This window comes from Cervus canadensis, chromosome 6, assembly GCF_019320065.1.
Source record: "Cervus canadensis isolate Bull #8, Minnesota chromosome 6, ASM1932006v1, whole genome shotgun sequence".
NCBI classification, from domain to species: domain Eukaryota; kingdom Metazoa; phylum Chordata; class Mammalia; order Artiodactyla; family Cervidae; genus Cervus; species Cervus canadensis.
In genome coordinates this window covers 55,834,849-55,861,148 of record NC_057391.1, presented here as the reverse complement: position 1 = coordinate 55,861,148, position 26,300 = coordinate 55,834,849, and the positions used below count along the sequence as shown (strand labels likewise).

General features: G+C 45.0%; 1 protein-coding gene across 1 annotated transcript; it reads right to left on the bottom strand.

Moving 5' to 3' along the window:
- On the bottom strand, nt 1-24,344 carry LOC122443619 (histidine decarboxylase). The gene is made up of 12 exons (XM_043472019.1): nt 22,603-24,344; nt 19,652-19,824; nt 15,864-15,977; nt 14,758-14,880; nt 11,698-11,832; nt 11,299-11,442; nt 10,093-10,159; nt 9,080-9,242; nt 8,897-8,987; nt 4,841-4,939; nt 1,296-1,397; nt 1-1,162 (listed from the first exon to the last, which is right to left on the bottom strand). The coding sequence occupies exons 1-12, from the start codon at nt 22,631-22,633 to the stop codon at nt 431-433; spliced, it is 1,974 nt and encodes a 657-aa protein (XP_043327954.1). The 5' UTR covers nt 22,634-24,344; the 3' UTR covers nt 1-430.
- Nucleotides 24,345-26,300: the final 1,956 nt, after the last annotated feature.

Genomic DNA, 26,300 nt, shown 5'->3' with positions numbered 1-26,300 from the left:
TACATAGCACAGGGAACTATATTCAAAACCCTGTAATAAACCATAATGGAGAAAGAAAAACAAGTATTTCAGTGGTCAATTGAGTGACACAGAATAATTTTTTTCAGAGACAAGCACAATTTATTTCCACATTATGTTTCATGAGACTTCAAAGTCTCAGTGTCAGAAGCTAAACCACAGAAGCTGCCCATCAATGCCCCACCCTAGACCCTTTCTCTCTGACCAGCCTGCTGGAGTCTTCTGGACCATGCTGGCTTAAATTCTCTATTTGAATCCTATCATAGGTCATGAACCTCTATGAGGTTCATGAGAAATCACTGGCTTTTTCCCAAGAAAAATGCACATACATATAAGCACATAAATTCAGAATCAAGTTTAAGAGGTTAGACTCCTTGAAACACATTTATGGACCCAGGCGGAACCCCCTGGTCTAAACCATTGCCTGCAGAGGGCAGCAGGGCAGCTGTAGCCCACACTGAGAGCTGCATTCAGGAAAGTTGGGGACACTGTAGAATTTGATTAGTTTTTTGAAGGCACTCTTCTTCAGCAGCATCATCTCTTCCGGGAACCTAGAAAAGATTCTGACCCGGGAGGAGCCGCCATTCTTCACAGAGCCTTCTGTGGTCAGTTGCTTTTGAGCACTCACAGGCACGCTATTGCAACTGAGGGAACGTACTGCCTTCTTCTTGTTCTGCACAGACAAATAACTGAACAGAAAGGACAGCTTGTGCTCGGTGACGTCTGGAGCCTCTTCAGAGAAGCAGTCATCCGGTGGGTGCTGCAGAGTTTCAAGATGGCGGCTCACAGGACTGGCTCCCACACGCGGAGGCTGCTTGACGATCTTGCTGAAATGGGCTGGGTCATCGCCTGCCCCGTTGACAGGGGGAAAGGACATCTCCTTGGCCAAGGCTTTGGGGCCCCTGGTTTGGAGGATGAGGTTCGCCCCCTGAGGGCTGGGTTGGGAAGTACAATGCTGACTCAGGATGAGAGTGGCAGCATCCTGAATGAGATTCCAGTCTCTCAGGATGTCATCCCTGGTGGTGAACTGGGATGTCACAGTGAAACGGATGATCAATTTGTCCTGGATAGTGGCTGGAATGAGGAAGAGACGGCCGGCTTCAGCTATTTCCTTTAACAAGCTTTCTGTGAGGCAGTTAGGACCCTGTTTGAAGGATAAAGACAAGAGCATACCACATTATTCCCAGTAAGCATCCCCAGAAGCCCAGTATTTACATTTCCAAGAGGCTGAAAGTCACCAAATAACACCCTCCACCTGAGACCGAAGATGGCATTACCTTCAGACGAAAAACCACCAGGCCAAGGTGCCTCTTGGCAGGAATTTCAAAGAAAGGGTCATTTCTGACCAGAGATTCAAAATACTTAGCCATTTCCGTGCCCTAGAATTGTGAACATCAAGAGAACTGAGATTATTAACAGGAAGAGAAGACTGTGCATAAACCTCACCCTGGGAAACAGGTTTAAAGCTATCACACCTTTGAACCATAGAGACCTAAATGACTTCTGCCTGAAATTTCTTCTCCATTTGATTTTGCTCCAAGCTGTAAAACCTCCAGTGGCTCTGTATTTCTTGTCACATTAGCTCCACTTTGAAAACTCATGTCTCAAGGCCCTCTTTCAACCCACCCCCAGAAAGAGAAGGCTTGAGGGATCCTAGTTTCCCAACCAAGGTTTGAACCCGGGCCCTCAGCAGTGAAAGCACAGTGCTAACCATGGACCACCAAGGAATTCCCAGAAGGCACTTGCTTTGCCATCAAGGCAATGGCCCTTCCAGACTGGCCAAGGGGGCTGGCAAGGGCCCACACCCAGCCCACATTCTACAGTCCCAGCCAGGTGCCTCTTGCAGGGTGCACATGCTCAGAGGAAGCAACATTTGTTTCTCCTGCACATAAAGGCACAATGTGGGCTGCTGACAGCCCTGCCCCCGTATCCTAAGTCTCCACCTTCCCCTAACCTCTGGAACATTTTCACCTCAAATGCCCTTTATCCTCTTTTTTTCTGATATTCCACAAAGAATATATTTTTACCTATTATCCTCATGGAGAAGGCTTTAAACCTGTTTAATGGGTACACAGTTTCTGCTGGGGATGAAGGAAAAGTTCTGGAAATAGTAATGACAGTTGCACACTTTGTGAGTGTACTTAATGTCACTGAATTGTGCACATAAAAATGGTTAGAGTTGTCTCTGCTCAATGTTATATGGAAGCCTGGATGAGAGGGGAGTTTGGGGGAGAATGCATACATGTATACATATGACTGAGTCCCTTTGCTATTCACCTGAAACTATTACACCATCATTAATTGGCTCTACCCTAATACAAAATAAGTTTTTTCAAAAAAAGAAAGAAAAAAAATTTTTTTAAGATTAAAGTTTAAGGAATCATGTTATCTATATTTTACCACAATAAAATAATTTTAAAGCTTTGTACCATATTGATCTTTCACTGAAGTTATCATTTTTAATTTCCTATTTTTTTCTTAGAATTATTAACTAAATAAGGCTAAAACTTGCCCTTTATTTTTTTTTTTGCCCTTTCTTTCATTTTTAAAAATTTCCCTACTTAACCAGAAGGATCTTAATAAACTATTTGCTAAGTAATTGCTACTACCTGACTCTCACACTGGCTTCTCTATTTCAAGAGAAGTCAAAAGTATTTAGCCAACAATCCTTTTGATTTGCTACATACCTGATCCAGAACCACTTTCTCTCTCCAAGGCATGGTCTGTTTAAAATTATCTCCAATCTCTGCCTAAGCACTTTTCATTTTCAAGTCCTAAAACTCTCTCTCAGGGGAAGCACTCCACTAAGTGTTTTCTAACTGTTTTATCTTTTGCAATTTACTTTCTAATTCTGTCATCATTTCCCCCTGTACCTCCTTCCCTCCAAACCCATTTCCTTCTTGCCCTACCAATTTGAGAACTTTCTGTGTAAATTTTTCTTAAATCTACATGAGTAAGACCTCTCGGGTACAAATCTAGAGATGACGGCAGGTGGAATAGTGAGGGAAGCTCCTGGGAGAAGCGGAAGTTAATCTCCTTCCATCATTTGGAGAGGAGGGGGTGGTTCAGGAGGGTGACACACAGGTGAAGGTGCAGAGGCACGCTGAGGATGGAGCTGGAATGGGCCAGGGACAAGCCTGAGCTTAGAGGCTGATAACCAGGTCCTTGAAAGCCAGGCTCCAGAGTCTGGCCCTAGAGCAGGAAAAAGGGAGCTGATGGGAATCGGGGACTTTGAGTTGGAAAGAGGCAGCATGAGGGGAGTGGGCCAGCACCTGCAGGTCAACATCCAGTCCTAAGTTGGAAGCAAAAGCATTTTCCTGACAACTTGTAGCCTCCACCACCTCATCCCCTAGCAACTACATTTCAGTCTTGAGTCTGAAGATCAATCTAGAGAGAGCAAAAGTGCTTCATGTCCCTCAATAGGCTGGGTGACAGCGGCTCATTGATCAGCACCCAGTAAACCAACACCTTGATATTAATAACAAATGTAAAATTACCAACAGTAAGCCAGTCATCCTTAGTGATTCAGCCATTTCATTTGGCTTTGTGTTTGTTAAAGGAGGAAGGAATTCCCTAGAGGAAAGGTGGACAGGAAAAGACACACAGAAGATCAAAGGATGACATTTTTGGATTAAGCCTGCTGCTTTTATTCAACAACCTTGTCTTTCTCATGGGCACTTGTAAAAATGAGAGGAAAACACTGCTGACAAAAATTCTTAGTTAAGTTCCACCCCTTCCAGGAAGAATATGACAGAACCTTAGCCATTTTGTCTAGTGCTGCTTGACAAAAATCTCAGACATAACACAGACTGCGCCCACCTGCCTCAGTTTCCTACCTGTGAAGTGCCCCTACAGAGGTGTCACAGTGAGACTGTCATTGCGAAATTTACCGACAAGGTTTAAATGTGGTCTGAACAAATTTAAACTTTTATTTTTAAGTAGTTATAAATTCACAGGTACTTGTAAGAAATCATAGAGAGACCACATGCTCTCTTACTCATTTTATTACAATGATGATAGCCTGCAAATTTATACTATAGTATCATCACCAGCATATTGACATGGACACAATCTATGAATTTTATAGATTGGGAGTTACCAATACTCACCTGTGTGTGTGCTTGCGTGTATTTTGTTCAGTGCAATTTTATCACATGTGCAGGTTTAATACATATGAAGGTTTACAAACAAACAAACAAAAACAAGAATGACAGAGGGACTGTACCTATCTCAGTCACCTCTGGGTCTCTTTCCTAACCCAATAATTTTTTTGTTGAATTGAGTTGAAATAAATTGTACCAAATACACCTTCAGTAAATACCTATTGACATAATGCAGGGAAGTTTGTTCCAGACTTTGTCAGTCTACATGTATAAGCCAGGAGAGCCAGGTTTCTGGCATAACCATGAGAGTGACTAACATTTCCAGACAGCTATAACGATCCAAGTAATTATTTAAAACACAGGCTCCTACCCTGGGGACATGCCGCCTTTTGATTTACTCTCTCTTTCTTTCTCTGCAAACCAGGCTCTCGGGCCATGCCTCCCTGGTGCTCGATAGTAGCAGAAGGGATGGTGAGACACTCAGGTGGGCAGGACAGACACCACCCAGCCCTTGGTGTCACGTTCTGCTCAGTGATCCTCTAGCTAACAAACAGATGGCCACCCTGAATAATCAAGTCCCAGGAGTTCAGGAACAGGCCCAGACATCTGAGTCATACATCACAAGTCCCTAGGGCAGGTCTGCAAAGCAGAAACCAGCCTTCCTCCCCACTAGGCTACAAAGAGAGCCCAGGCTCCGCCCACATCTGCCCACTACATACATGTCTGACATGCGCTTGAAGATTCTTCACCCCAAAGGACCGGATCACGAACCAGAGTTTAATAGAGCGAAAGCGCCGGCTCAAGGGGATCTGCCAGTGCTAGAACAAAGGAACACAGTGCACAGTGGTTAAAGACAGGGACCCCTGCTCCTCCCACACACACCCCCGGGCTTCATCACCTGTTGCCCACACAGCCCTCCAGGGATGCACGCTGTCACCATGACTCCCGAGCCTGTTGGTAAGAAGCCAGGCAATTTACCCGGAGGCCGCTTCATCATGTGACCAAACCCTAGTGAAGTTGGCCCTAAGAGCAGCACAGGTGGACACCAAGTCCATGACCCTGAACCAAGGAGAAGACATTTTGCTTTAAATGCTACTTTAAACGTTTCATCCCAGGCTGAAATTCAAGATAGGGTGAAATACAACTTTCTCTAAAAATAACCTAAGTTACTTGAATTGCAGAAAATAAAGTTTTGTTTCTATTACAAAAATGTAAAGTATGGGGGTCAAGAGCTCAGATGCTTGAGTCTTGAAAACCTGGGTTTCTCCTCCAGCTCTGCCTCTTGCTACCTGTGCCCTTGGGCACTGCTGCCTCACTGGCTCCTCGTGAGACAAGAATGAGCAGCACCTCCAGTGAAGTGGCGTGAAGAGAACCATGGTGAAGAGCTTCACAGGAAACTGTCAGTAGGTGTTGGCTATTTAGATGATAAAATGTGAGCCACCAGTCACAGCTGCATTTCTGCCTAGAACCAAGATGATGGTTATTTAATATTACTGTCCTGTCCTGATCTTCCCTGTGACATCCCCATGTCTTCAGGAGGCAGCATTCCAGTCCTCGGATCTCAAATAAACAAGCACATCTCGGCCTCTGTTAGACTCAAACTGACCCTTTGCTCCTGGTGACCAAGTCCAACAGAGCTTAAAGTTCAAGGTTGCGGGCACCAAAGAGCTGAAAACATTCAAACCAATTCCACACCGATCTCTAGGGTCTGAAAACAGAGCAAAGGGTTTGGAAAATATTTGCAATTGTCCTGATGAGTACTGTGAGTTCAAATGACCTCCTCCTCAAGTGTCAGAAAGCTCTGCCACAACTTATGTTGACTAAAAATAAATATTTGTTCCATCAAATATCTATCTAGTCCTTCACAGAATGGCCTAATCCTCAAACTGTGCACCTCTGCATCCTTCACCCCAGTGCCCGATTCAGGCACAGTTTGGACAAGACCCCTTGGTTGATGGACAATGTTTCTCTGTATCAAGTACTAAGCCTTTGATTTCCAAGCAAAACAGTCTAGTGTTGATGACCAGCTTGGGGACTTTCTCTACCAGCAGAGGGCATCAAAACCTGGCTACAGCACAAAAATCCCTGTGACAGGGAAAGTGTCAACTCTACCCTTTGTTAGATGGACACTCCAGATGTAGACTATTGAATGGATAATAGTGGTCTTCCCTAAAAATATAGTTTTCCAGATGGCTATGACCAATTGACTACAATAATTGACCAGCAAATTAAATGAGAAGCAGAGATGATTTTCATTTTGATTTCTTTACAGTCCGTTCATATCCCTCAGTTGTTCTCTTGTCACTATTCTGAAATCAATCCATGCTGACCCAGGAGGGTGATTCTAGCTGACATTTTCTATTGGAACAGGAAATTTGGACATGGCTCTTCTTTAACTCAAGGTATCCCCAAATCTTTTCTATGTCCTATCAAGGTTTTGCCAGTCTCCCTGCCAAGGACAAGACAATGCCCTCTCCACTAACTGTGGGGAGGAGGAAGCTTCCTGATGTCAGAAGAATCTAGCCCTGATTTTAGGTGGCTCCAAGGTCCCAGGGATGAAGTCCTCAACTCTTCTCTACAAGGTTGCTGCTCTATTTCTGGCTCATCTTAAAGTGGCTGAGCTTTCATTTAAAGTTTCAGTCACCTGGGTGAAAAAGAGCTTGAGGTATGGATCAGGGATCACAACGGACAGCAGCTTCACCTTTCTAGGAACTGCTTCAAGATTTGAAAATCAAAATCCATAAGATTAGAGGTGGGGGAGGAAAAAAATAAAGTAGCACCTTCTGGTTGTAGAAATATTCATAGTAAGATTCCCCTGGATCCGTGCTAAGAAAAGTTCAATTTAACATTTTTATGAGTGATCTGCAAGAGACAGAGCACCATAAAATCTCGAAACTGATGGGAATGAGCCACAAGAAGATCCTGGGATAGGGCTGTGGGCAAAAAACAAAAACACAAAAAGTAATATAAAACGCAAAATGGGCCAAAGTAAGAAAATGCTCTTAAGTTATGATGATCCAACTTTACTTACAGGAAAACAGGCATCATATCATACTCAGGAGAGAAACCCAGAATTTCCTATCCCTAGGAAATCCCTAGGAAATATCCCTAAAGATTTCTGGCCCTTGGGCTGCTGCATTTATTTAAAAAATGCTGAAAACCCACTACACAGGGCAGTAGCAATGAAAGAACCATTATTCTTCTATTTTTATCAACTTCTGGAGGGTCCTGCCCAACCACTGCAAGCTTATTGACTGAAATTCTAATCAAAAAGCTTTGAAAAAAAAATCTAAAGAAATATGAACTGGTCCAAGGGATGGTAACCAATATAATCAAGAGAGGATAGAGTGATTATTTTAGGACTAAAAGGGCTAGATGCTTCAGCCCAAGGCGAGAAGACAGAACCGTCTCTTCACAAAAAATGACTCACAGATAGCAGGCATTGCTCTTTGTGCTTCCCTGAATTCATTCATTCAATCCTCACAGCAAGCTTAAGAAGACAGTACTGTTATTATCACCCTCATTTTATAGATGAGAAAACCTAAATAGTTTAAGTCATTTGCCCAAGTCTACACAGATTAATAAATGGAGAAGCCAAAATTCAAACACAGGTCATCTGTCTTTGGTACTACATACTTAATCTCTTTACTATACAACAAATCTCTGCAGCTTAAAAGAAGAGGTTTTAGAAATGTCATGCCTACCATTTATTGAGCATGTACCACATTTCCAGTAATAAGTGATCTACATGTATGTTTCCATTGCAGCCTCACAATACCCTATGAAACCAGTACCACCATGCCCATTTTGCATATGAGAAAGTCAAGGCTGAGAGAGGTTCACTAAGTTTCCCAAAAGCCCACTGCTTGTATGGAATCTCAGAGCCAGTTCATCTCACTATCCCTCACTTTGGCTATGTTATATGTAATTTACTAGTTTACATCACTGGCTGTGTGCGTGCTAAGTTGCTTCTGTCATGTCCAACTCTGCAACCCCATGGACTGTAGCCCACCAGGCTCCTCTGTCCATGGGATTCTCCAGGCAAAAAAACTGGCGTGGGTTGCCATGTCCTCCTCCAGGGGATCCTCCAGACCCAGGGATCGAACCCACATCTCTTACATCTCCTGCACTGGCAGGGGGGTTCTTTTTCACTAGCATCACCTGGGAAGCTCTTACATCCCTGTCTCCCCTATAATTAAAGGAAGGACCCATCTTCAGACTGAGAAGTAAATCTGAAGCCATTATTTCCCCAAGAGACAGTACAGACTGAGGATGTGGGCAGCATCAAGAGACAGGTGCAGCTACTGGGCAGGCAGGAATGCTTGGAGGCATCCACAACTTCAGGAAGGGTACCCATTGCCCCATCCCCACCGTGTAGTTTCCCACAGTGCCTCGATGGGGACAAAAGGAGGACAGTGCTGTAAGCAAGGAGCCTCTTTTCCTGCCTGTGGAAATTCTCCACACTGCCCTGCTGCTGGGGAGTAAGCAGAAAAGATTACCCAGGACAGAGGCAGAAGGGAATTGGGAGAATTTTTTAATGCCACAAATACGTAGGAAACTTGCACCCTGCCTCAAAGGTTGGTCACATTTTCTAGGGTTTTTTATACAGTTTTCTGGGTTTCATTCTGTATGCCCAGGCAGTTTGAATGTGAAGGTACACAGCAACAATACTATGGGATGGGCTCAGAATGTGAGGGAAGGAGGCGCTCGGGGGGTCAGGGGCAGCCAGTTTTCCATCTCAGAGGCCACCAGGCTGTCCACGCCCGACCACTCACCATGAAGTCGGTGGCCACGCCCGAGTCGGCGTGCCTGAGGTAGACGGGGTCTACGCTGAAGGTCTGCTGCAGCTTGTACTTGTCCTTGACCCTGTGGGGTTCCAAATGGGCATCAGTGGGCTCAGGGCTCTCTGGAGGAAGCGAGGCCTTCCCACAGGCTGGGAGCCCGGCTGCCACACTCACCAGAAGCCGGTACAGTCAAAGTGCACCATCATCCACTTGGAAGGGTTAAAGGTGAAGGAATCGGCATACTCGATGCCCTTCAGAAAGCCCCGGAACTCGGGGCACAGGAAGGCAGTGCCTGCGTAGGCGGCGTCAACGTGGAGCCACAGCCCCTCACGGGCACCTGAGGAGGCAAACGTCACCTGCTGGGGGTGGCAGTGCAGGCGGGTGTTGGTTGTCACCAGCCAGCTAAAAGGCATCTTTCACCTGGCCCAGCTGCGAGGGAAGGACTGGGCAAGGATGCCCGGGGCAGAATGAGACACAGCGGCACGTGGGCACAGGGGGAGGGTGTCAGGGCAAGGCGTGGGGCTCAGGGAGGCACGGCCACCCCTATGGGGAAAGCCTACAAGCCTCACCCTGGCCTTTCCTCTCCCTGACCAGAGGGGCGACACCCTCTTGGGCTCCACTCAGAGCTTTCTGGAACAGAAACCAACTTACCACTGGCCCAGAGAACAAGGTTAATGCATCTAATACAAACATTAGAGAGGGAGGGGCTCTCTTTTCTACTGGGCTTCTCACTCGAGAATTCTGAACAATCACATTTGGGCTTCTTTTCTGCCTTTATTCCCCGTCCACCCCCACCCCCACTCAGGGGATTACTCCACCCTACCCTTTTCATTTTCTTAGCCGAGACTAGAAAATACTCCACTATGCCTCATTTACCCTGTGTTTTGGATACACCCTGCTTTAAGCAGATTTCAACATACAAGGGAGAGGGTTGAGAGACCTGAGGACCTCCCACTGCTGCCTCAAGGATAGGATGCAAGGGAGGTCAGCTCGGTCCCCCACTGGGAGAAGCGGTGACCTGGCTGCCTGGGAGAAGGCACTCGTGACCTCTGGTGACTCCTCCCACGCTCTGTGCATTGACCAAGGAGAGACAGGAGAATGCCACTGAGCTGGCTTCAGGCTCTTACTCTAGGGAACATGTTAAAACCCATCACTTGTCTTCCTAGCCAGACAGGGCAGACACTTACAGATGGGGCCCAGCTCTGACAGGCAGTCAAATGCACAGACCCCGGTGGTCCCCAGCGTCGCACAGACCTGGGAGAAAACAAAGGCAGTTAACATGGGAAGATAGGCTTGTGTGACACTTTCAGCCTGAAAAAAGATTTTGTCAGAGACATTATCTACCCCATGCATCCGACTGGAACAGGGGGTATTTCATACTATATTTTAACACGACCCACAGTAAGAAATTATGCACTGAAGAACTGATTCTTTTGAATTGTGGTGCTGGAGAAGACTCTTGAGTCCCTTGGACTGCAAGGAGATCAAACGAGTCAATCCTAAAGGAAATCAACACTGAATATTCATTGAAAGGACTGAGGCCAAAGCTCCAATACTTTGGTCAACTAATGTGTAGAGCTAACTAACTGGAAAAGACCCTGATGCTGGGGAAGATTGAGGACAGAAGGAGAAGAAGGTGACAGAAGATGAGATGGTTGGATGGCATCACCAACTCAATGGACATGAGCTTGAGCAAACACAGGGAGATAGTGAAGAACAGGGAAGCCTGGCATGCTGCAGTCCACGGGATCACAAGAGGTCGGACACAACTTAGCAACTGAACAACAACAGTAAGAAATATCTTTTATAGAGCCACCTAGGACATATACACATGTGTATTTGAAATAAAAGTTTTACCACACAATGCATATTCTCAATACAGGAAGGTACTCTCATATTTTCTATTCTATTTCTTGTTTTTCACTTTTAATGCTGGTTATGACCCACACACAGAGAAGGCAATGGCAACCCACTCCAGTACTCTTGCCTGGAAAATCCCATGGACGGACCTGATAGGCTGCAGTCCACGGGGTCGCTGAGTCGGACACCATTGGGCAACTTTACTTTCACTTTTTACTTTCATGCATTGGAGAAGGAAATGGAAACCCACTCCAGTGTTCTTGCCTGGAGAATCCCAGGGATGGGGGGAGCCTGGTGGGCTGCCATCTATGGGGTCGCACAGAGTCAGACACGACTGAAGCGACTTAGCAGCAGCAGCAGCAGCATGACCCACACAACTTATTTCCTAACATACCAACTCATACTTTGTAAAACAATGTATTTGAAGATCTTTTGGCTCTTATTTGCAGCCTGTTACTTACCTGAATTCTGCCAAAATTCCTTCCTCACCTTCCAACTCTACTGTTCTAAGCTGAGAATGTGGTCTGACTTACAAAAACAGGCACCAGGCCCCGTTCCCTGTCCTCCTTGATGGCTTTCTGAAGAGCTTCCCCTCGGAGCGAGAAGTTCTCATCCACAGGCAGAAATTTCATCTTGACCAGGGAAATCAGACCAGCCTTTTCCACCGAGGAGTGGGCCTAGAAGGACCACGGAAACCTGTTAGCAGAGTCATCCAAGCATGAACACTCCCAGAAACCACTGAAATCAGGTGAAGGGAAGCAAATACAGTAACTGATGTTTGTCTTCCCCCACGGTTCCTTGGAAAATCTCCCAGGCCTGAGTAGCCCTGAACCCAGTGAGCTTCTATCTACAGAAACAGGGAAATCACTCAAGGATTAAGACTCCAGAAGCCAAGCCCTGCCTGAAGGTTTGGCCTGTGTTGGGCAACTCACCTGGTCGGAGGCATAGGCCACAAGCCGGGCATTCAAGAAGGACTCGTCCGCCTCAGGTTCAGAGGCTTTCATTTCCAGGATTTTGTTCTTTCTTGCTGCCAGCAAGGCGATCAAGGTGGACTCACTGACTGTGCTCTGCAGTGGAAGAAGGGTTCACAGTGGTAGCCTCTCCAAGTGTTCTCTTGGCAAATTCCCCAGCTTCATGGGTGGGTGTGTGTGTGTGTGTGTGTGTGTGTGTGTGTGTGCGCACAGCTCCTGCCTAAGGGGCTGCCCTCCCCCCCAGCTCACATGCCTGTTCTCTATCTCCATTCACAACCTCCTATGCATTCCTGGGACACCTCCCTCTCCTATAACTTTTAAATTTTCAACAACACCTTTATAGGCCACAGGGACTAAAAAGAGAATGTCCAGAGAATGCTTGATACATGTCTGCTTGTAGATATCTGTTCCCTGTGTTTTAAAAAAAAAAAATTTTTTTTTTTTATGTATTCACTTGGCCAAAAATTTCACTCGGATCTTCCCATACCATCTTATGGAAAAACTCAAACTTTCTGGCCAACCCAGTATTAGGTGTGAAAACGGAGTTTGTTTCCACAGGGATATCCTAGAGAGGGAGGGTCCTGGCCCATGTGCAAGAGGACTTGGGCCTCAGTGTTGCTGCCGATGACTCTTGTGACCTTAAGCTAGTACCACCCCTCCAGAAGGCTCTTTTCCATTTATAAAATGGACAGCAACTCTTTAGCTGCTTCCCAGAGGGGACTATCATTATCCAAAATAGATTAGGTAGGATTTTGCTCTGGCCATGACTTTGGGAATCCTGGGGGCCACCTCAGCAACCTCACAAGAATCTTGATGTTTCTTGTCATTCATTTGGTCAGTCTTTGGTGTCCTGGCTTCTTGAAATCTTCAGGTGACCTACAGATGACCCTGCTGAAAAGCCTGGCAGACTGTGTCACAGAGAGTGGTATAGACCAGATCCCATAAGATATTCAGTGGCTGAAAATTACTCCACAATAAGGAAGCCAGCAGAATAGTAATAATAATATAATGATTCCACCTTCTATCCATACAGCAATTCATAGTTTACAAAGCACTTTCTGCCCTCCCACTTGCTCCTCATCAGACCTGCGTCACATGATTACTGTCTACATATGAGAACAGTGATGCTCAGGGAGATGACAGGACTAAAGCAAGTTCATAGAGCTGATGAATACAGGAGAAAGCACTGTTTGGATTTAGACAGGCCTGGGGTTTGAATCCTCATTCTTTCACTCACCAGCTGTATGACCTGGAGCAAAGTTTTAACTTCTCTGAGCTTCGGTGCTCTTGTTTCAACATCTGGGATGATGTTTAAATGCCACTATTTACCTACAGGGTTCTTGAGATAATTAGGTGAAAAGCAAGAGCATGCCCAGCAGACATTTAGCATGTTCTTCCAGATATAGTATCTGAAGCTATAACTATCTGCTAACAACCCAGAAGGTCTACAACATGCAGTAACTTGTCTTTCTTGTGAGGGTCAGATTTAATCAGCTCAAGACTGGAAGGAGATGCGACTTCCCTGCTGGTCCTAGTGCTTAAAAATCCACCTACCTACCAACGCAGGGGACACAGGTCTGAGCCCTGGTCCAGGAAGATTCCAACTAAGCCCGTGTGTCACAACTGCTGAGCCCAAGGGCCACAACTACTGAAGCCCGCACACCCTAGAACCTGTGTGCTACAACAAGAGAAGCCACCACAATGAGAAGCCCAAGCACCACAGCTAGAAAGTAGCCTCCACTCACCACAACTAGAGAAAGCCCATGTGCAGCAACAAAGACCCAGTGCAGTCAAAAATTTACAAATAAATAAATAAATAATTTTTTTAAAAGACTAGAGTGAGAGAGGGAGTCACTTAGCTAGCAAATGGGCGCAGCAAACATCCCAGTTCTCATCTCAGGGCAGCACAGCTATTTTTATTTAATAGATGAATTCACTGAATCCTAACATCCACCTTTTGAGGGAATAAAAATTATGATTATTATTTCTCTACCTAATCATAAAATCAAGAAAAATGACACATTACAGAATTCAAGAATTTGGGGCTTCTCAAAGGTCTTAGAACCAAACCCTCATGAATGTCAAGGGTTTACAGATGCAGAAGTACCTAGCAATGTGCACAGTCTATGGGAGGCACCCAGCAAGCTCCTCTGTGCTGCAACTGATCTTGACAAAAAAATTAATATTTGAAGAACTATCATTTGACAGATATTCAAAAGACAAGATTAGAGGGTAAGATAAATTGATTGTTAATTTCTCTCACTGATAAGGATCTCCTGGACCTAGGAGGGTGGGAAAGAAGTCCCTGCTTGCCTTCTCTTTTCCACTTACCATAAGGTGTACCACGGGGCAAGAGAGGGGAGTTGTCAGATTATAAACTAAGAAACTTGAATCAGGTGATCCCCGAAATGTGATCATGTGTTGACATTTTGTGTGTGTGTGAGTGAATGATAAGTCGCCTCAGTCGTGTCCGACTCTTTGCGACGCCACGGACTGTAGCCTGCCAGCCTCCTCTGTCCATGGGATTCTCCAGGCAAGGAAACCGGAGTGTATTGCTGTGCCCTCCTAGAGGGGATCTTCCAGACCCAGGGATCAAACCAGCATCTCCTGCATTTCCTGCACTGGCTGGCAGGTTCTTTACCACTAGCGCCACCTGGGAAACCCTCTTGACATTTTGTGCTGTGCTGTGCTAAGTCATTCAGTCATGTCCAGCTCAGAAGCCCTGTTGACATTTTAATCATTTTCCCAAAAAAGCTAAAAGAGTGGAGAGAGTGGTGGCTGCATTTAAAGGCAACAGAAGTCAAGACGGTAGTGACAGCAATGGAGGGAGCAAGGACTGTGGTGGGGTTGTAACGTCTGTGATGGTGTCGGTCATGACAGTGGTAGTGAGAATGGTCACAGCGGTGGCAGCGATGGTGGTGGTGTGAGTGACACGGCAGAAATTCCATGGAAAACATGAGAACTGCCTGGGCAAGTTTGGCTTTTCTTTTCCTACTTAGTCCCTATGCTATGAGGAGGCACCTGCAAGACGCCTCCCCCCTGGCTGCCGGGGTGGTGGTGCAGGAAGTGCTCCGGGAGTCCCAGCATTTTTGCCAGCCAGTCCATGACGTTCATCTCCAGCTCCGTGCACGCAGGACTGGAAGCCTGAAAAAGGGAAAGCAACTTCATCTGGATTGCTTCGGGGCACCAAGATGCCCCCACCGGCCCCCAAACACATCTGTCTCTGCCTTGACCTTCCCTGGGCCTACCCTATCTTGTCCCTGGAGAAGGGAGAAGGGACCGCTTTCAGGTCCTGTGTCCTATCCCTGCCCCATCCTCTGCCAGACCAAAAGGGGAAAAGAAACCGGGGCTTTGGTTCATGCCATCCTCAATGAGGTAAATTCTCCTGTGACTCCAAAACCTTATGGACAAACAGGCCCAGAAACTTCCATTTGGCTTCCATTTGCTTCCATTTGGCTCCCTAAGTCCCTAAAATATCCAACTGAAAAGCATTCTAAAGGCCAGGGGGAAGTTTTAGGACTAAGAAAGAAACCACTTCCTCCTGGAAAAGATAGCAATTCTCCCAGCTTTCAACCCACTGCACCCACACACCCCTACACACACACACACACACACACACACACACACACACATACGCACACACACACACACCCTATAATAGTCAAGGCTTAAAATACAGAGCTGTTCTAGGATTCTGGCACAATTTAAAGCTGATTGGTGCTTAAGAGCTTATTAAGGGAAGTCTTGGGAATATCCGTAACCCCTCAAAGACAGTGTCATCATTAAGTATCAAAGTGCTTAGATAATGTCACGAACTGGTAATAACCAGATGTCAGTCCAGATCTCATCTCTATCTCTATGAGCTGTGTGGTCTCAGGGAGATAAGTTACTTAAGCCTTAATTTCTTAATTGGTTCCTACAAAATGGGGCCAATACTCATAGTTCCATAGGGTTAAAGAATAAGGTGAGATCATTTATATAAAGCTTAAGCTCAAAGAATGTAGCTATTGTAAATATTTAACTTGAAACCCTGTTCAGAAGCCAGGACAAAATATGTCTGTCCCAGGATGTCCCTTCCTGCTATGCCCTCTTTACCACTGGTTATAGCCACAGCCACTGTTACTCACCCAGGTGAATCCCAAGCAGTTGATGGCATCAGCCAGCATGTCTCCCAGCAGTGATGGCCAAGAGGTGAGAGCTGGGTAGTAAGCATGCATATGGGGGCTTTGCCAGTGTACCACCTGGAGGCAGAGCACAGACACAGGTGGCACCAGGGGGCAGGTCCTGGGGCTTTCCTCCTCCAGAGACCCTCCCTGGCAAGGGGAAGCACCCACTCTAGAGATTGGCTGACACTTTTAAGAGAACCAAACAAGTGACACAAATCCATAAAAATAAGACATATTCACAGTTCTTGCTGCCCACATTTCTCCTATTCTAAGCTTGTTCATCAGTGAAGCATTTGCACATATGCAAAGACCAGAAGGGAATATACAAGATGAAAATCGCTATGGGAATCAGAGTTGTGGATTCTGTGTACTCTTTGCATTAGTCTCCAATGCTTAGCCCCCACAGCACTCCTATCCAGTAATAAAAGGAAGGGGAGATTGTGCTCTGTAGCAGCAGGTGGCTTATCTCATCCAGTCATTTGCAAAAGGCATCCCTAGCTCCCTGGGCAGGCAGCTCCTGCAGAGGTCAGTGTGCATGGGCTCAAAGCTGTCCTGAGTGGGATGTTTCGAAAGAACAGCATGTATATTATCTATGGTGAAACAGATCACCAGCCCAGGTGGGATGCATGAGACAAGTGCTCGGGCCTGGTGCACTGGGAAGACCCAGAGGAATCAGGTGGAGAGGGAGGTGGGAGGGGGGATCGGGTGGGGAATACGTGTAACTCCATGGCTGATTCATGTCAATGTATGACAAAACCCACTGAAATGTTGTGAAGTAATTAGACTCCAACTAATAAAAAAAATAAAAAATAAAAAAAATAAAATAAAATGCTATTAGCATCAGAAAAAAAAAAGTTAATCAAAAAAAAAAAAAAAAAAAAGCTGTCCTGAGCTTTCCAGTAGAGATGAAGAGAGGAGACCAGAGGACAGAAATTCCAAAGATATGGGACCCTGCTTCCAGATTAACCCTTGAGCCCACAGTTGGACTAACCAGATGAAAGGAGGAGCCAGTGGACTAAAGGAGTCCCTACAACAAATCTCAGAAACATTTTTTATGGCTCATCGGCCCCCTCTGGCTTCATCTCACCAATCTACAAACATGACCCATTCATATCTGTGATCACGTCATTGAGCAAAGCTGTGTTCCCAAAAGGAAGGCACTTATACAGACACCATGTTCCAAAACCTATTAATTCTTAGAAACCTACTAAAAGTGCATTTCCTCCATGATCCCTTCCCCAGCCCACATTGATCCCTTCCCCAAGCCCATGGAACGTTCTCATTCTAGATATTTTACCCTACTGAGAGCCCATGAGATAACATTGTTGTATATTACTGAGTTATTTCATGTGCACAAATCCCTTTAATCCTTCAAGAGCAAGGACAGTGTTCTGGAGAGTGTGTATAGCAGACAGAGCACAAGATTTAAGCCCAAGGACACAGGTTCCAGTGCTACCCGTTGGCTGTAACAAGCTCTATGACCTTGTAGATTTACTGTGAAGCTAATGAACTTAAGCATCAAGGTCCTATGTTTGCATGGGTCTCTTTCAAGATTAATTCTTCATTTTTTTTCTTTAAGGGGGCCCCAAATTTTGCATCCAATTAAGACCTCATAAAACCAGGATCCTCCCCTGTACCTCTCTCTCTCTCAACCTCAGTTTCTCACCATAAAATAAATCCCATCTCCTGGGGTTCTTGTGTGAATTAGCTTGGGAAGAAATTTGTAAAATGTTAAGCACTGATGTTAATGGTAAGCTAATCACATGGTGATAAACCCATCACATCCTGACTTGACTCTTAGGTCATAGACCTCTTCTTCTGAATTCCACCAGGTAGAAGGTATCATAGGTAATAACAACATCTTCCACTTTCTATGCTTTATCTTATTTCTCACAGTACTCCTATTAGGAGTTTCTACCATCATCCCTGTTTTACAGATGACAACTGGGGCTGGCAGAGAGAGACAACATCCCCATGATTGCATACATCTGGTAGGGACAGATGGCAGAAATGAGGACTGCCTGACTCCGGAGCCCAACACCTAAGCAGGATGGCACTCTGCCTTCTCCCACTGCCTCCCCCTTGGTTTCTCTAACCAAGGTTGGAATTAAGGCAAAAAGAGTTTTTCTTCTTCTTGTGTTTAGGAGGGAGAAATTGACTCAGTTTTCAATGAGGCACTGACCCATATGAGAAAGCAAAGGGCCAACTGCTTTCAGGCCAACTCTCAGAGGCTGGTGCAGCCTGAGAGATGAGATGAAAGATTGGGTCTTCATTATCAATGTGCTTAGTGACAGTATTTTGGAAACCTCAGAGAAGGGCTTCCACCTCCTGGCCTTATCAAGAGGCAATTGTCTGTTCTAATAAGATACATGAGATCAGATAAGCTAGAAGAATGCTTATCAAAACAGACAGACCTCTAGGTCCAGAAATGAACCTCTTTAACCACACCCCCAGCAACTGCTGGAATTTCTTTCAGTCAAATGAATCAGCTCATTTCCACCTCTTCTGACAGTTGCTTTCGGTCTCACTAGCAAATTACGGTTGGTGCCTCCGCCGATTACATTTTACAGAATGAAATCCATGAGATAATCTTATCAGGAAGCTAGCCTTCCTGGTAGAGCTTTGCTGATATAGAAATTTTCAAATGAGGCTTGTGAAATAGGCTGAATGGTCAGAGACAAGCATTTGCCTTTGTACAAATTTGCTATCACTTTCTGTGTTTGAAGACTCTCTTGCCCCTGCTTCCAGGTATACTTCTGGCACATCTAAGTCCCAAGCTCTTTGGGGGTGACGGGAGCAAGTATCAAGTCATGCTGGGGAAGGGCGGCTGGACACGTGGGGATCAAGACACCAGCACCCCTCGCAGGGAGAACTGTCACTTTGGAAAGACAACTAACCTGTCCAAGCCTCAGTTTGGGGATAAAACCAGTCCACAATGTAGCTAGTATGGTGCCTGGCACACGGCGTGGAGCACAGTAAAAGGCAGCCCCTCGGTGGGAGGAGCACAGTGCACAGCTCCTCACCTGGCTTCGGGGTACCATCACAGCCCACGGTGGCCCCAGCACAAGCCCCAGGCAGCAGCCAGCCTGTCAGTTCCCCGGCCCCCGTCACACTGTCACCAGACTGTGCCCGTTGTCACTGAGAGTATAGATGACTCAAGGGGAGCTCCTCCCTACTCCTGAAAAGCAGATCCATCAGGAGATCTCCTTTGGTCAGGAAAGATATGGTTCCCACTTCAGAGGGGAAAGTGACCAGGACTCACTTGGCTTCCTGGCCCTGCAACCTGACAATCAGAATGCCCTCAGAGGGGGGTGTTCTTGGCTTCCCTCATTCCCTGTGGCAAGTATCAGGATTCCATAGGAGAACCCCCAGCTCTGCCAACGGGAGCACCAGGAATCAACTCCCACCGCCCCTCTCCACCCTGCTCCCCACAGTCATCCTTCCCCCTCTGGCCCAATTTTCACCGCTCACCTCATCCCATCAGATCTCCACCCTTCTGTCAGACAGGCCCTAGGATGCAGTTCTTACTCCCTCCTGCTCCCCACCCAACTCTACAGGTCAGTCCTGGCACCAGAAACCTAATTTCAGTCTAAGTCCCTGCCCTCCATGTGCCCAGGAGACAGGCTGGGATGTTGGTGTTCTAGGGGCTGGGGGTCATCTCACGTTTACCCAAAGCAGGGTTTCCAGGCCTAGTGCCCACCCTCCTTCAGCCTGACATCCAGAATCACCCTGAGGTGACTACATCTCACCCCAGGCATGATGATTCGCTCAATGTCCCCGAAGATGCTGTCCCAGCTGTCGGGCTCCACGGGCGCACTCTCAGGCAGCTGGGCTCGCAGGTAGCCAGGCCTCACGTCCGGAGTCACCCGCCGTTCCCGCACGGTGGTCAGGTACTGGCAGATGTAGTCCACCATCTCCTTTCCTAAAAGAGAGGCAGAGAGGCCAGCCTCATGTCCCCTGACTGGGCCTGGCTAACCCATGCCCATCACCCTTGGGTTAGGGCCAGAGACTTGGTGAGGAAGGAGATGGATTCATGGGCTGAGTCAGGGAGGGTCTGACCCCCAGCACACAGCTTATCTTCAATTAAAAAATTAAGAAGTGTGCAAAGGAGTAAATGAATGATGCAGAGAGTATGTGACTATATAAATGAATAAGAGGAAAAATTTCCAAGGCCTCAAACTCTAAAACCAAGGTAAAAAAGTAAGAGTGTTAGTTGCTCAGTTGTGTCCGACTCTATGCAACCCTGGGCTTCCCTGATGGCTCAGCTGGAAAAGAATCCGCCTGCAATGCAGAAGACCTGGGTTTGACCCCTGGGTTGGGAAGGTCCCCCTGGAGAAGGGAATGGCTACCCACTCCAGTATTCTGGCCTGGAGAATTCCATGGACTGCATAGTCCATGGGGTGACAAAGAGTCGGACATGACTGAGTGACTCTCACTTTGCAACCCTATGGACTATATATAGCCTGCCAGACTCCTCTGTCCATGGGATTTCCCAGGGAAGAACACTGGAGTGGGTTGCCATTTCACCAAGGTAAAGTATTTATTTTTCCTCCCCTTCCCTTCTCCATATCAACCTTGAACAGCTCTCCCACCTTTGTTTTTCTTTTCAGAAAACAGAGTATTTATTCATCACCTTACAGGTTCAGTATAAACACTGTGGCTCTTTCTAACCAGAAATTACACACACACACACACACATACACCCTATACTCTTTGTTGGCACAAATGGCAAGCTTCCACACCAGGTTCTGATAAAAGATTTAAAAATTCTATTAGTTCACCATTTCCATTCCTCACATTTTTGGACCTGTGAACATCTTTGAGAATCTGATTAAAACTGTAGATTTATACACATATGATTTTGTATATAATTTCTGAGGTGCATGGACTCCCCAAAGTACAACCACAGGCCCAGACGAAGAACGCTGCACTAGTGTGAAATCTTGGGGAAATGCATGACTATGTCTTAATCAACTTATCTCCCTCAATTCTGTCTCCACCAACACCTCAGCGCCTGGAACAGTTTTCAGATGCTCAAAAAATTTTGTCAAATGAATGAATAAAATAAGGAAGAAAACTCAGACCTTATAAAGCTAATGTGGGATACAATTAAGCAAAGCAACAATTATTACGAAAGATTCTCCTTTACATGTTTTCCAAATAATCTAGAAATAAATTTTATGTATTTCATACATAGATAGATTTTATGTCTTAAGAGTCAAATCATGTGCCCTTTTTCTTATATCTACTTCCAGTGAATAACCAAGAATAAAATCTGTAATAGGAAAATGTGGTACATTGATTGAATATTATACATGTTCTAAATCTTCTGAAAATTCTACCCTAAGACTTCACTGTAGTCTTTCCTTTCCCTACTTTTTTCTTAACTGCAATCATACCTACCCAAACGTTTGATCCCTGAACAAGTGTGATATGTTCAAGAAGTATACTTCATTCAATGAGGATTTAACAGGGAAAAAAATAAATATATAAGGAAGAAAAACACCCAAGTCAAATACTCGAAGTCACTGCAAATTATCTATTCTTTCTTCCTTCATTTCTGCAGAAAAGGGTCTCTATCTTCAGAGCCTCTGTCTCTTTCTCTCTGTCATTGTTTCTCTCCCTCTCCATCTCTCTCAATATCTATCACTCCTCCTTAGGACTCCCTAGGCTCCTTTCTCCCTGCAAAAGAGAGAGAGAGAGAGAGACAAGGAAAGAGAATCTGATGGCTTCCCAATGCATCAGCTCACGAAAAATTCTTATGAACAGAACTAGCCCCTGTGAAAACTCCCAGTACCCTTCTCTCTTCTTTGTGCTCTCCTCCAACCTTCCCACAGCCTGATGCCTCTTCACGACTGCAGCAGCATCCCCCCAGTGCTCTGAGAGCCTTGGACCTAGCCCTCCACTTGTCCAGGGACTGTATGGAATGTTTTTGTGTTCCACACACAGGATAAATGTCCACAGGAACCTGTTCTCGGCTGAATGCCTTTGGAAAGCAATGGAATAAGCTAATGTCCACTGAAATGCAAAGACATATCTACTTAGTGAGTTATATCTGGGTAGACGAGAGGAAAAGTTGAATTTTAATATAAGACCATGATTTACCGCAAAATAACCTACTAGTGGGGATGAGGATATAAACACTTACAAAAGAGAAATTATAAGCAACTCCCTATTTCCCCTCTTAGGACAGCCATGCCTGAAAAACAGGATAACCATCTGGTTTTGCTCATCACACAAGGTCTGAGACACAGTAGGTGCTCTTTAAATATGGAATGAATGACTAAATGAAAGAACTCTCCAGGCAGTCGCACAGAAACAAACAGGAAGAAAGATGAGATTTTTGCAGTGACTGCAGAATACTAAGAGGAATTCTTTTCTCTTTCAGAAAATGAATGATTCCCCTTTTTCCCATTTAGTGGGTCAGAAATTCAAATGCCCTATTCTGTGGGAAAGTGGAAAGAAAGAGCGTGGCTCAGCAGTGTGGACATCCATAAGTCAGTGCCTGACAGGGATGATGAACAAGAGGCTGGGAAAAGTTTTAAACTCTTATCCCACATTCCCGTCTCAGGAAAAATTTTGCAGAAGCCAACTCTCAAGAGTCAGCTCTAATGCTCCAGTCAAAAGACACCCCAACGCCTAAGTAGCAGTTTCTAGAAGAGTGGCCACGGGGAAAAGGCCCAGGGACACCCGTGCTCACCTCTCTCTCTGTACTCTTCAGGCTCCATCATATCCCTCACGCTCAGGGCTGGCTCCTTCTTGCAGAGGACACGGTAGAGGATGCGCTCCTGGGTAGCCCTCTGTGCGCCCTTTATTTAAAGGGTTCTCCTCTCTTCCCCCCTTAGCTCCACCCCTCAATGTCTCTTCCTCTAGGTTTAATTAATTCCATGCCTTCTTCCCCCAGTCCTTGTTGGGAGCAGAGACCACAATTTTAGCCGGTTCAGAAATCTAGGATAAAAGGCATGTCTAATTAAACAGGGCACTTAGCAGGCAGCCTCCAGGTGGATATGGTAAAGAGCCCTCTTTTCTTTCTGCCCCTGGATTCACACAATGGAGCATGAACCTCACACAAAGCTCCCAGCTCTGTAGCCCAGAATGAAGCCAAGTGGTGCTGCAAAGGTTGTTAGTATCATTCTTGCCACTGGGTCCCCATCTGAGGCCAGGAGGGAGAAACAGCACTTACAGAGATGCTGTTCTGCTGGCCACACGGATGCTCAGGAACAGGCAGATGTTATCATCTAATACAATGGATTTTTTTTTCTATTATTACTACATAATACTTATTGCTGTAGAGATAAGAAAACAGATAAGCAAAAAAAACAAAAATGGAAACGTCACTGAGATTTAACACTTGAAGTACTTAAAAGGCTGTGTGCTTGGAAAGGGACATGTGGAAACTACTGTGGGGGAGGGGAACACTACTTCTGGAGCTTGATTTCTGAGTAAAAAGAGATCAAATGCGTTCAGGTTGTCAAAGAGAACAGACCATTTGTTTGCCATCTCCATCTTCCCTGTCCCCCGGGTGGAGTTTAATGGTTACTCCTCCCATGGCAAGGCCCCTCACGCTCCTCTTTCCAGCTCTCTGACTGCTTGTCTCCTCTGTCTGGCCCTTAAGTGTGGGCATGCTTCAAGGGATTGCCATCCCCTCATCCTTATCCTTATGATAAGGCCATCATAAAGTGGCCTTATCCATTTCTATGACTTCCCCCCCATTTCTATGGCTTTAAATGTGAACAGCTGAGGGACTTCCTGGTGGTCCAGTGGCTAAGACTCCACACCCCCAATGCAGAGGGCCGGGAGTTTGATCCCTGGTCAGGGAACCAGATCCCACATGCCACAACTAAGAGTTCGCATGCCTTAACGAAGATGGACGATCCCACGTGCTACAACTAAGACTCAGTGTAGCCAAATTAAAAATAAATAAACAAATATTACCAAGTGATATTCTTATAGATAAAAACCCCATGTCAAATTCATACCATGAGGCCTTCCCAGGCTTCTGAGTTTGAAACCCTTACATTTAACTGCCTATCAGAAAAATCTTGCAGAGCTTTTAGGCACAGCAAACTTAACATGTTACAAAACTGAATTTTAGTCTTTCCCTAAAAAACCTGCTTCTTGTTCAGTCTTCCCCATCTCACTTCATCCATCCATCTATTCAACAGAATATAATAAAAGGGAATGAGCTATTGATAACAGCTACAACATGGATAAACCTTGAAAACACTACATTAAGTGAAAGAAGGTAGTTATACAGAACTACATATTATATACCATTTACATGTAATGTCCACAACAGTCAAATTTGTAGAGACAAAAGGTAGAGTACCAGCCACCAGAGGTTGACAGCTTAGGGAAATAGGGTTTGGCGGTTTTATGTTTTTTTGTTTTTTTTTGAGAAAGGGATGATTTTTTGGAAAGATTAAAATGTTTTAAAAATTTTGTAATGGTTACACAAATCTGTGAATATACTAAATGCATTGAATTGTATACTTTAAATGGGATTTACCATGACAAAGGAGACAAGAATATACAAGGGAGAAAAGACAGTCTCTCCAATAAATGGTGCTGGGAAACCTGGACAGCTACATGTAAAAGATGAAATTAGAATATTCTCTTATACCTTTTGTGTTAGTCACTCAGCTGTGTCCTCTTTGCGACCCCATGGATGACAGCCCTCCAGGCTCCTCTGTCCATGGAATTCTCCAGGCAAAAATACTGGAGTGGGTTGCCATTCCCTCCTCCAGAGTACCTTCCCAACCCAGGGATCGAACCTGGGTTTCCCCTGCACTGCAGGTAGATTCTTTACCATCTGAGCCACGAGGGAAGCCCACAGGAATAAACTCAGAATGGATTAAAGACCTAAATGTAAGACCAGAAACCATAAAACTCACACAAGAAAACATAGATGGAACACTCTCTGACATAAATTTTAGCCATATTTCTTTGGATCTGTCTCTTAAAGCAAAGGGAATAAAAGGAAAAAACAAACAAATGGAAACTAATTAAACTTAAAAGCTTTTGCACAGCATAGGAAACCATCAACAAAATGAAAAGATACCTACTGAATGGGAGAAAGTATTTGCAAATGATTTGATCAATAATAGATTAATGTCCAAAATATATAACTCAACACCAAAAAAAAAAAAAAAAGATATAAAAATGGGCAGAAGACCTGAATAGACATTTTCCCAGAGAAGACACTGAGATGGCCAATAGGCACAGGAAAAGATGCTTCATTTCATTATGCAAATCAAAACCACAAAGCAGTATCACCTCACACCAATCAGAATTATTATCATCAAAAAGTCCACAAATAAAAAATGCTGGAGATGGTATGGAGAAAAGGGACCTCTTCTATACTATTGATGAGAATGCAAATTGGTGCAGCCACTATGGAAAACAGTATGGGATTCTTTTAAAAAAAAAACAAAAAAAAACCCTAAAAAGAAAGCTACCATATGACCCAGCAATTCCACTCCTACACATAAATCTGGAAAAAATGAAAACTCTATTTTAAAAAGATATATGTATCTCAGTGTTCACAGAAGCACTATTTGCGATAGACAAGACATGGAAACAATCCAAGTGCCCATCAACAGATAACCTGGTTCAAGGTGGAATATTACTCAGCCATAAAAGAATGAAAATTTGGCATTTGCAGCAACATGGATGGACCTAGAGAATATTATGCTTAGTGAAATAAGTTGGAGAAAGACAAATACTACATGATATCACTTACATGTAGAATAAAAAAAATAAGCTAGTAAATATAACAAAAAAGGAAAAATAAGTAGGAGGGTTTAAAGTATGCTGCTGCTGCTAAGTTGCTTCAGTCGTGTCCAACTCTGTGCAGCCCCGTAGACGGCAGCCCACCAGGCTCCTCTGTCCCTGGGATTCTCCAGGCAAGAATACTGGAGTGGGTTGCCATTTCCTTCTCCAACGCATGCATGCATGCTAAGTCGCTTCAGTCATGTGTAACTCTATGCAACCCTATGGACAGCAGCCCACCAGGCTCCTCTGTCCACAGGATTCTCTAGGCAAGAATACTGGAGTGGGTTACCATAATAAAGCATGATGAAGCACAAGGAAGTGGAGGAGCAGGAGGATAAAAACCTCAGGAACATAAGTTCTTTGATGAATAAATGTCCTAGTAGATTTGGATCCAGTGATATTGTCAACAATATAAATTTTTCACAGGAGTAGGAAAAACAGTAATATTGACAGTGATAATAGCTGATGTTTATTAAGCACATGAAAACTGAGTTAGGAAGTTTCAATGACAAACTGCAAGTTATTTTTCTCTTCAAGTGTTGCTTCTGCTCCTTCTCTTTCATTCTTCTGCAACTCCAGCTATGCCTATGTTAAACTTTTTAACCAGAATCTGTGTATGTATAC

Bases quoted from the DNA above. Each gene is read 5' to 3' on its own strand.
- LOC122443619 (XM_043472019.1), bottom strand. From the start codon at position 22,633: ATGATGGAGCCTGAAGAGTACAGAGAGAGAG. The intron at 11,443-11,697 runs GTGAGTTGCCCA...TGGTCCTTCTAG, and splicing joins TGGCCTATGCCTCCGACCAG to GCCCACTCCTCGGTGGAAAA. The intron at 1,163-1,295 runs GTAATGCCATCT...TCCTTCAAACAG, and splicing joins TGGTGGTTTTTCGTCTGAAG to GGTCCTAACTGCCTCACAGA.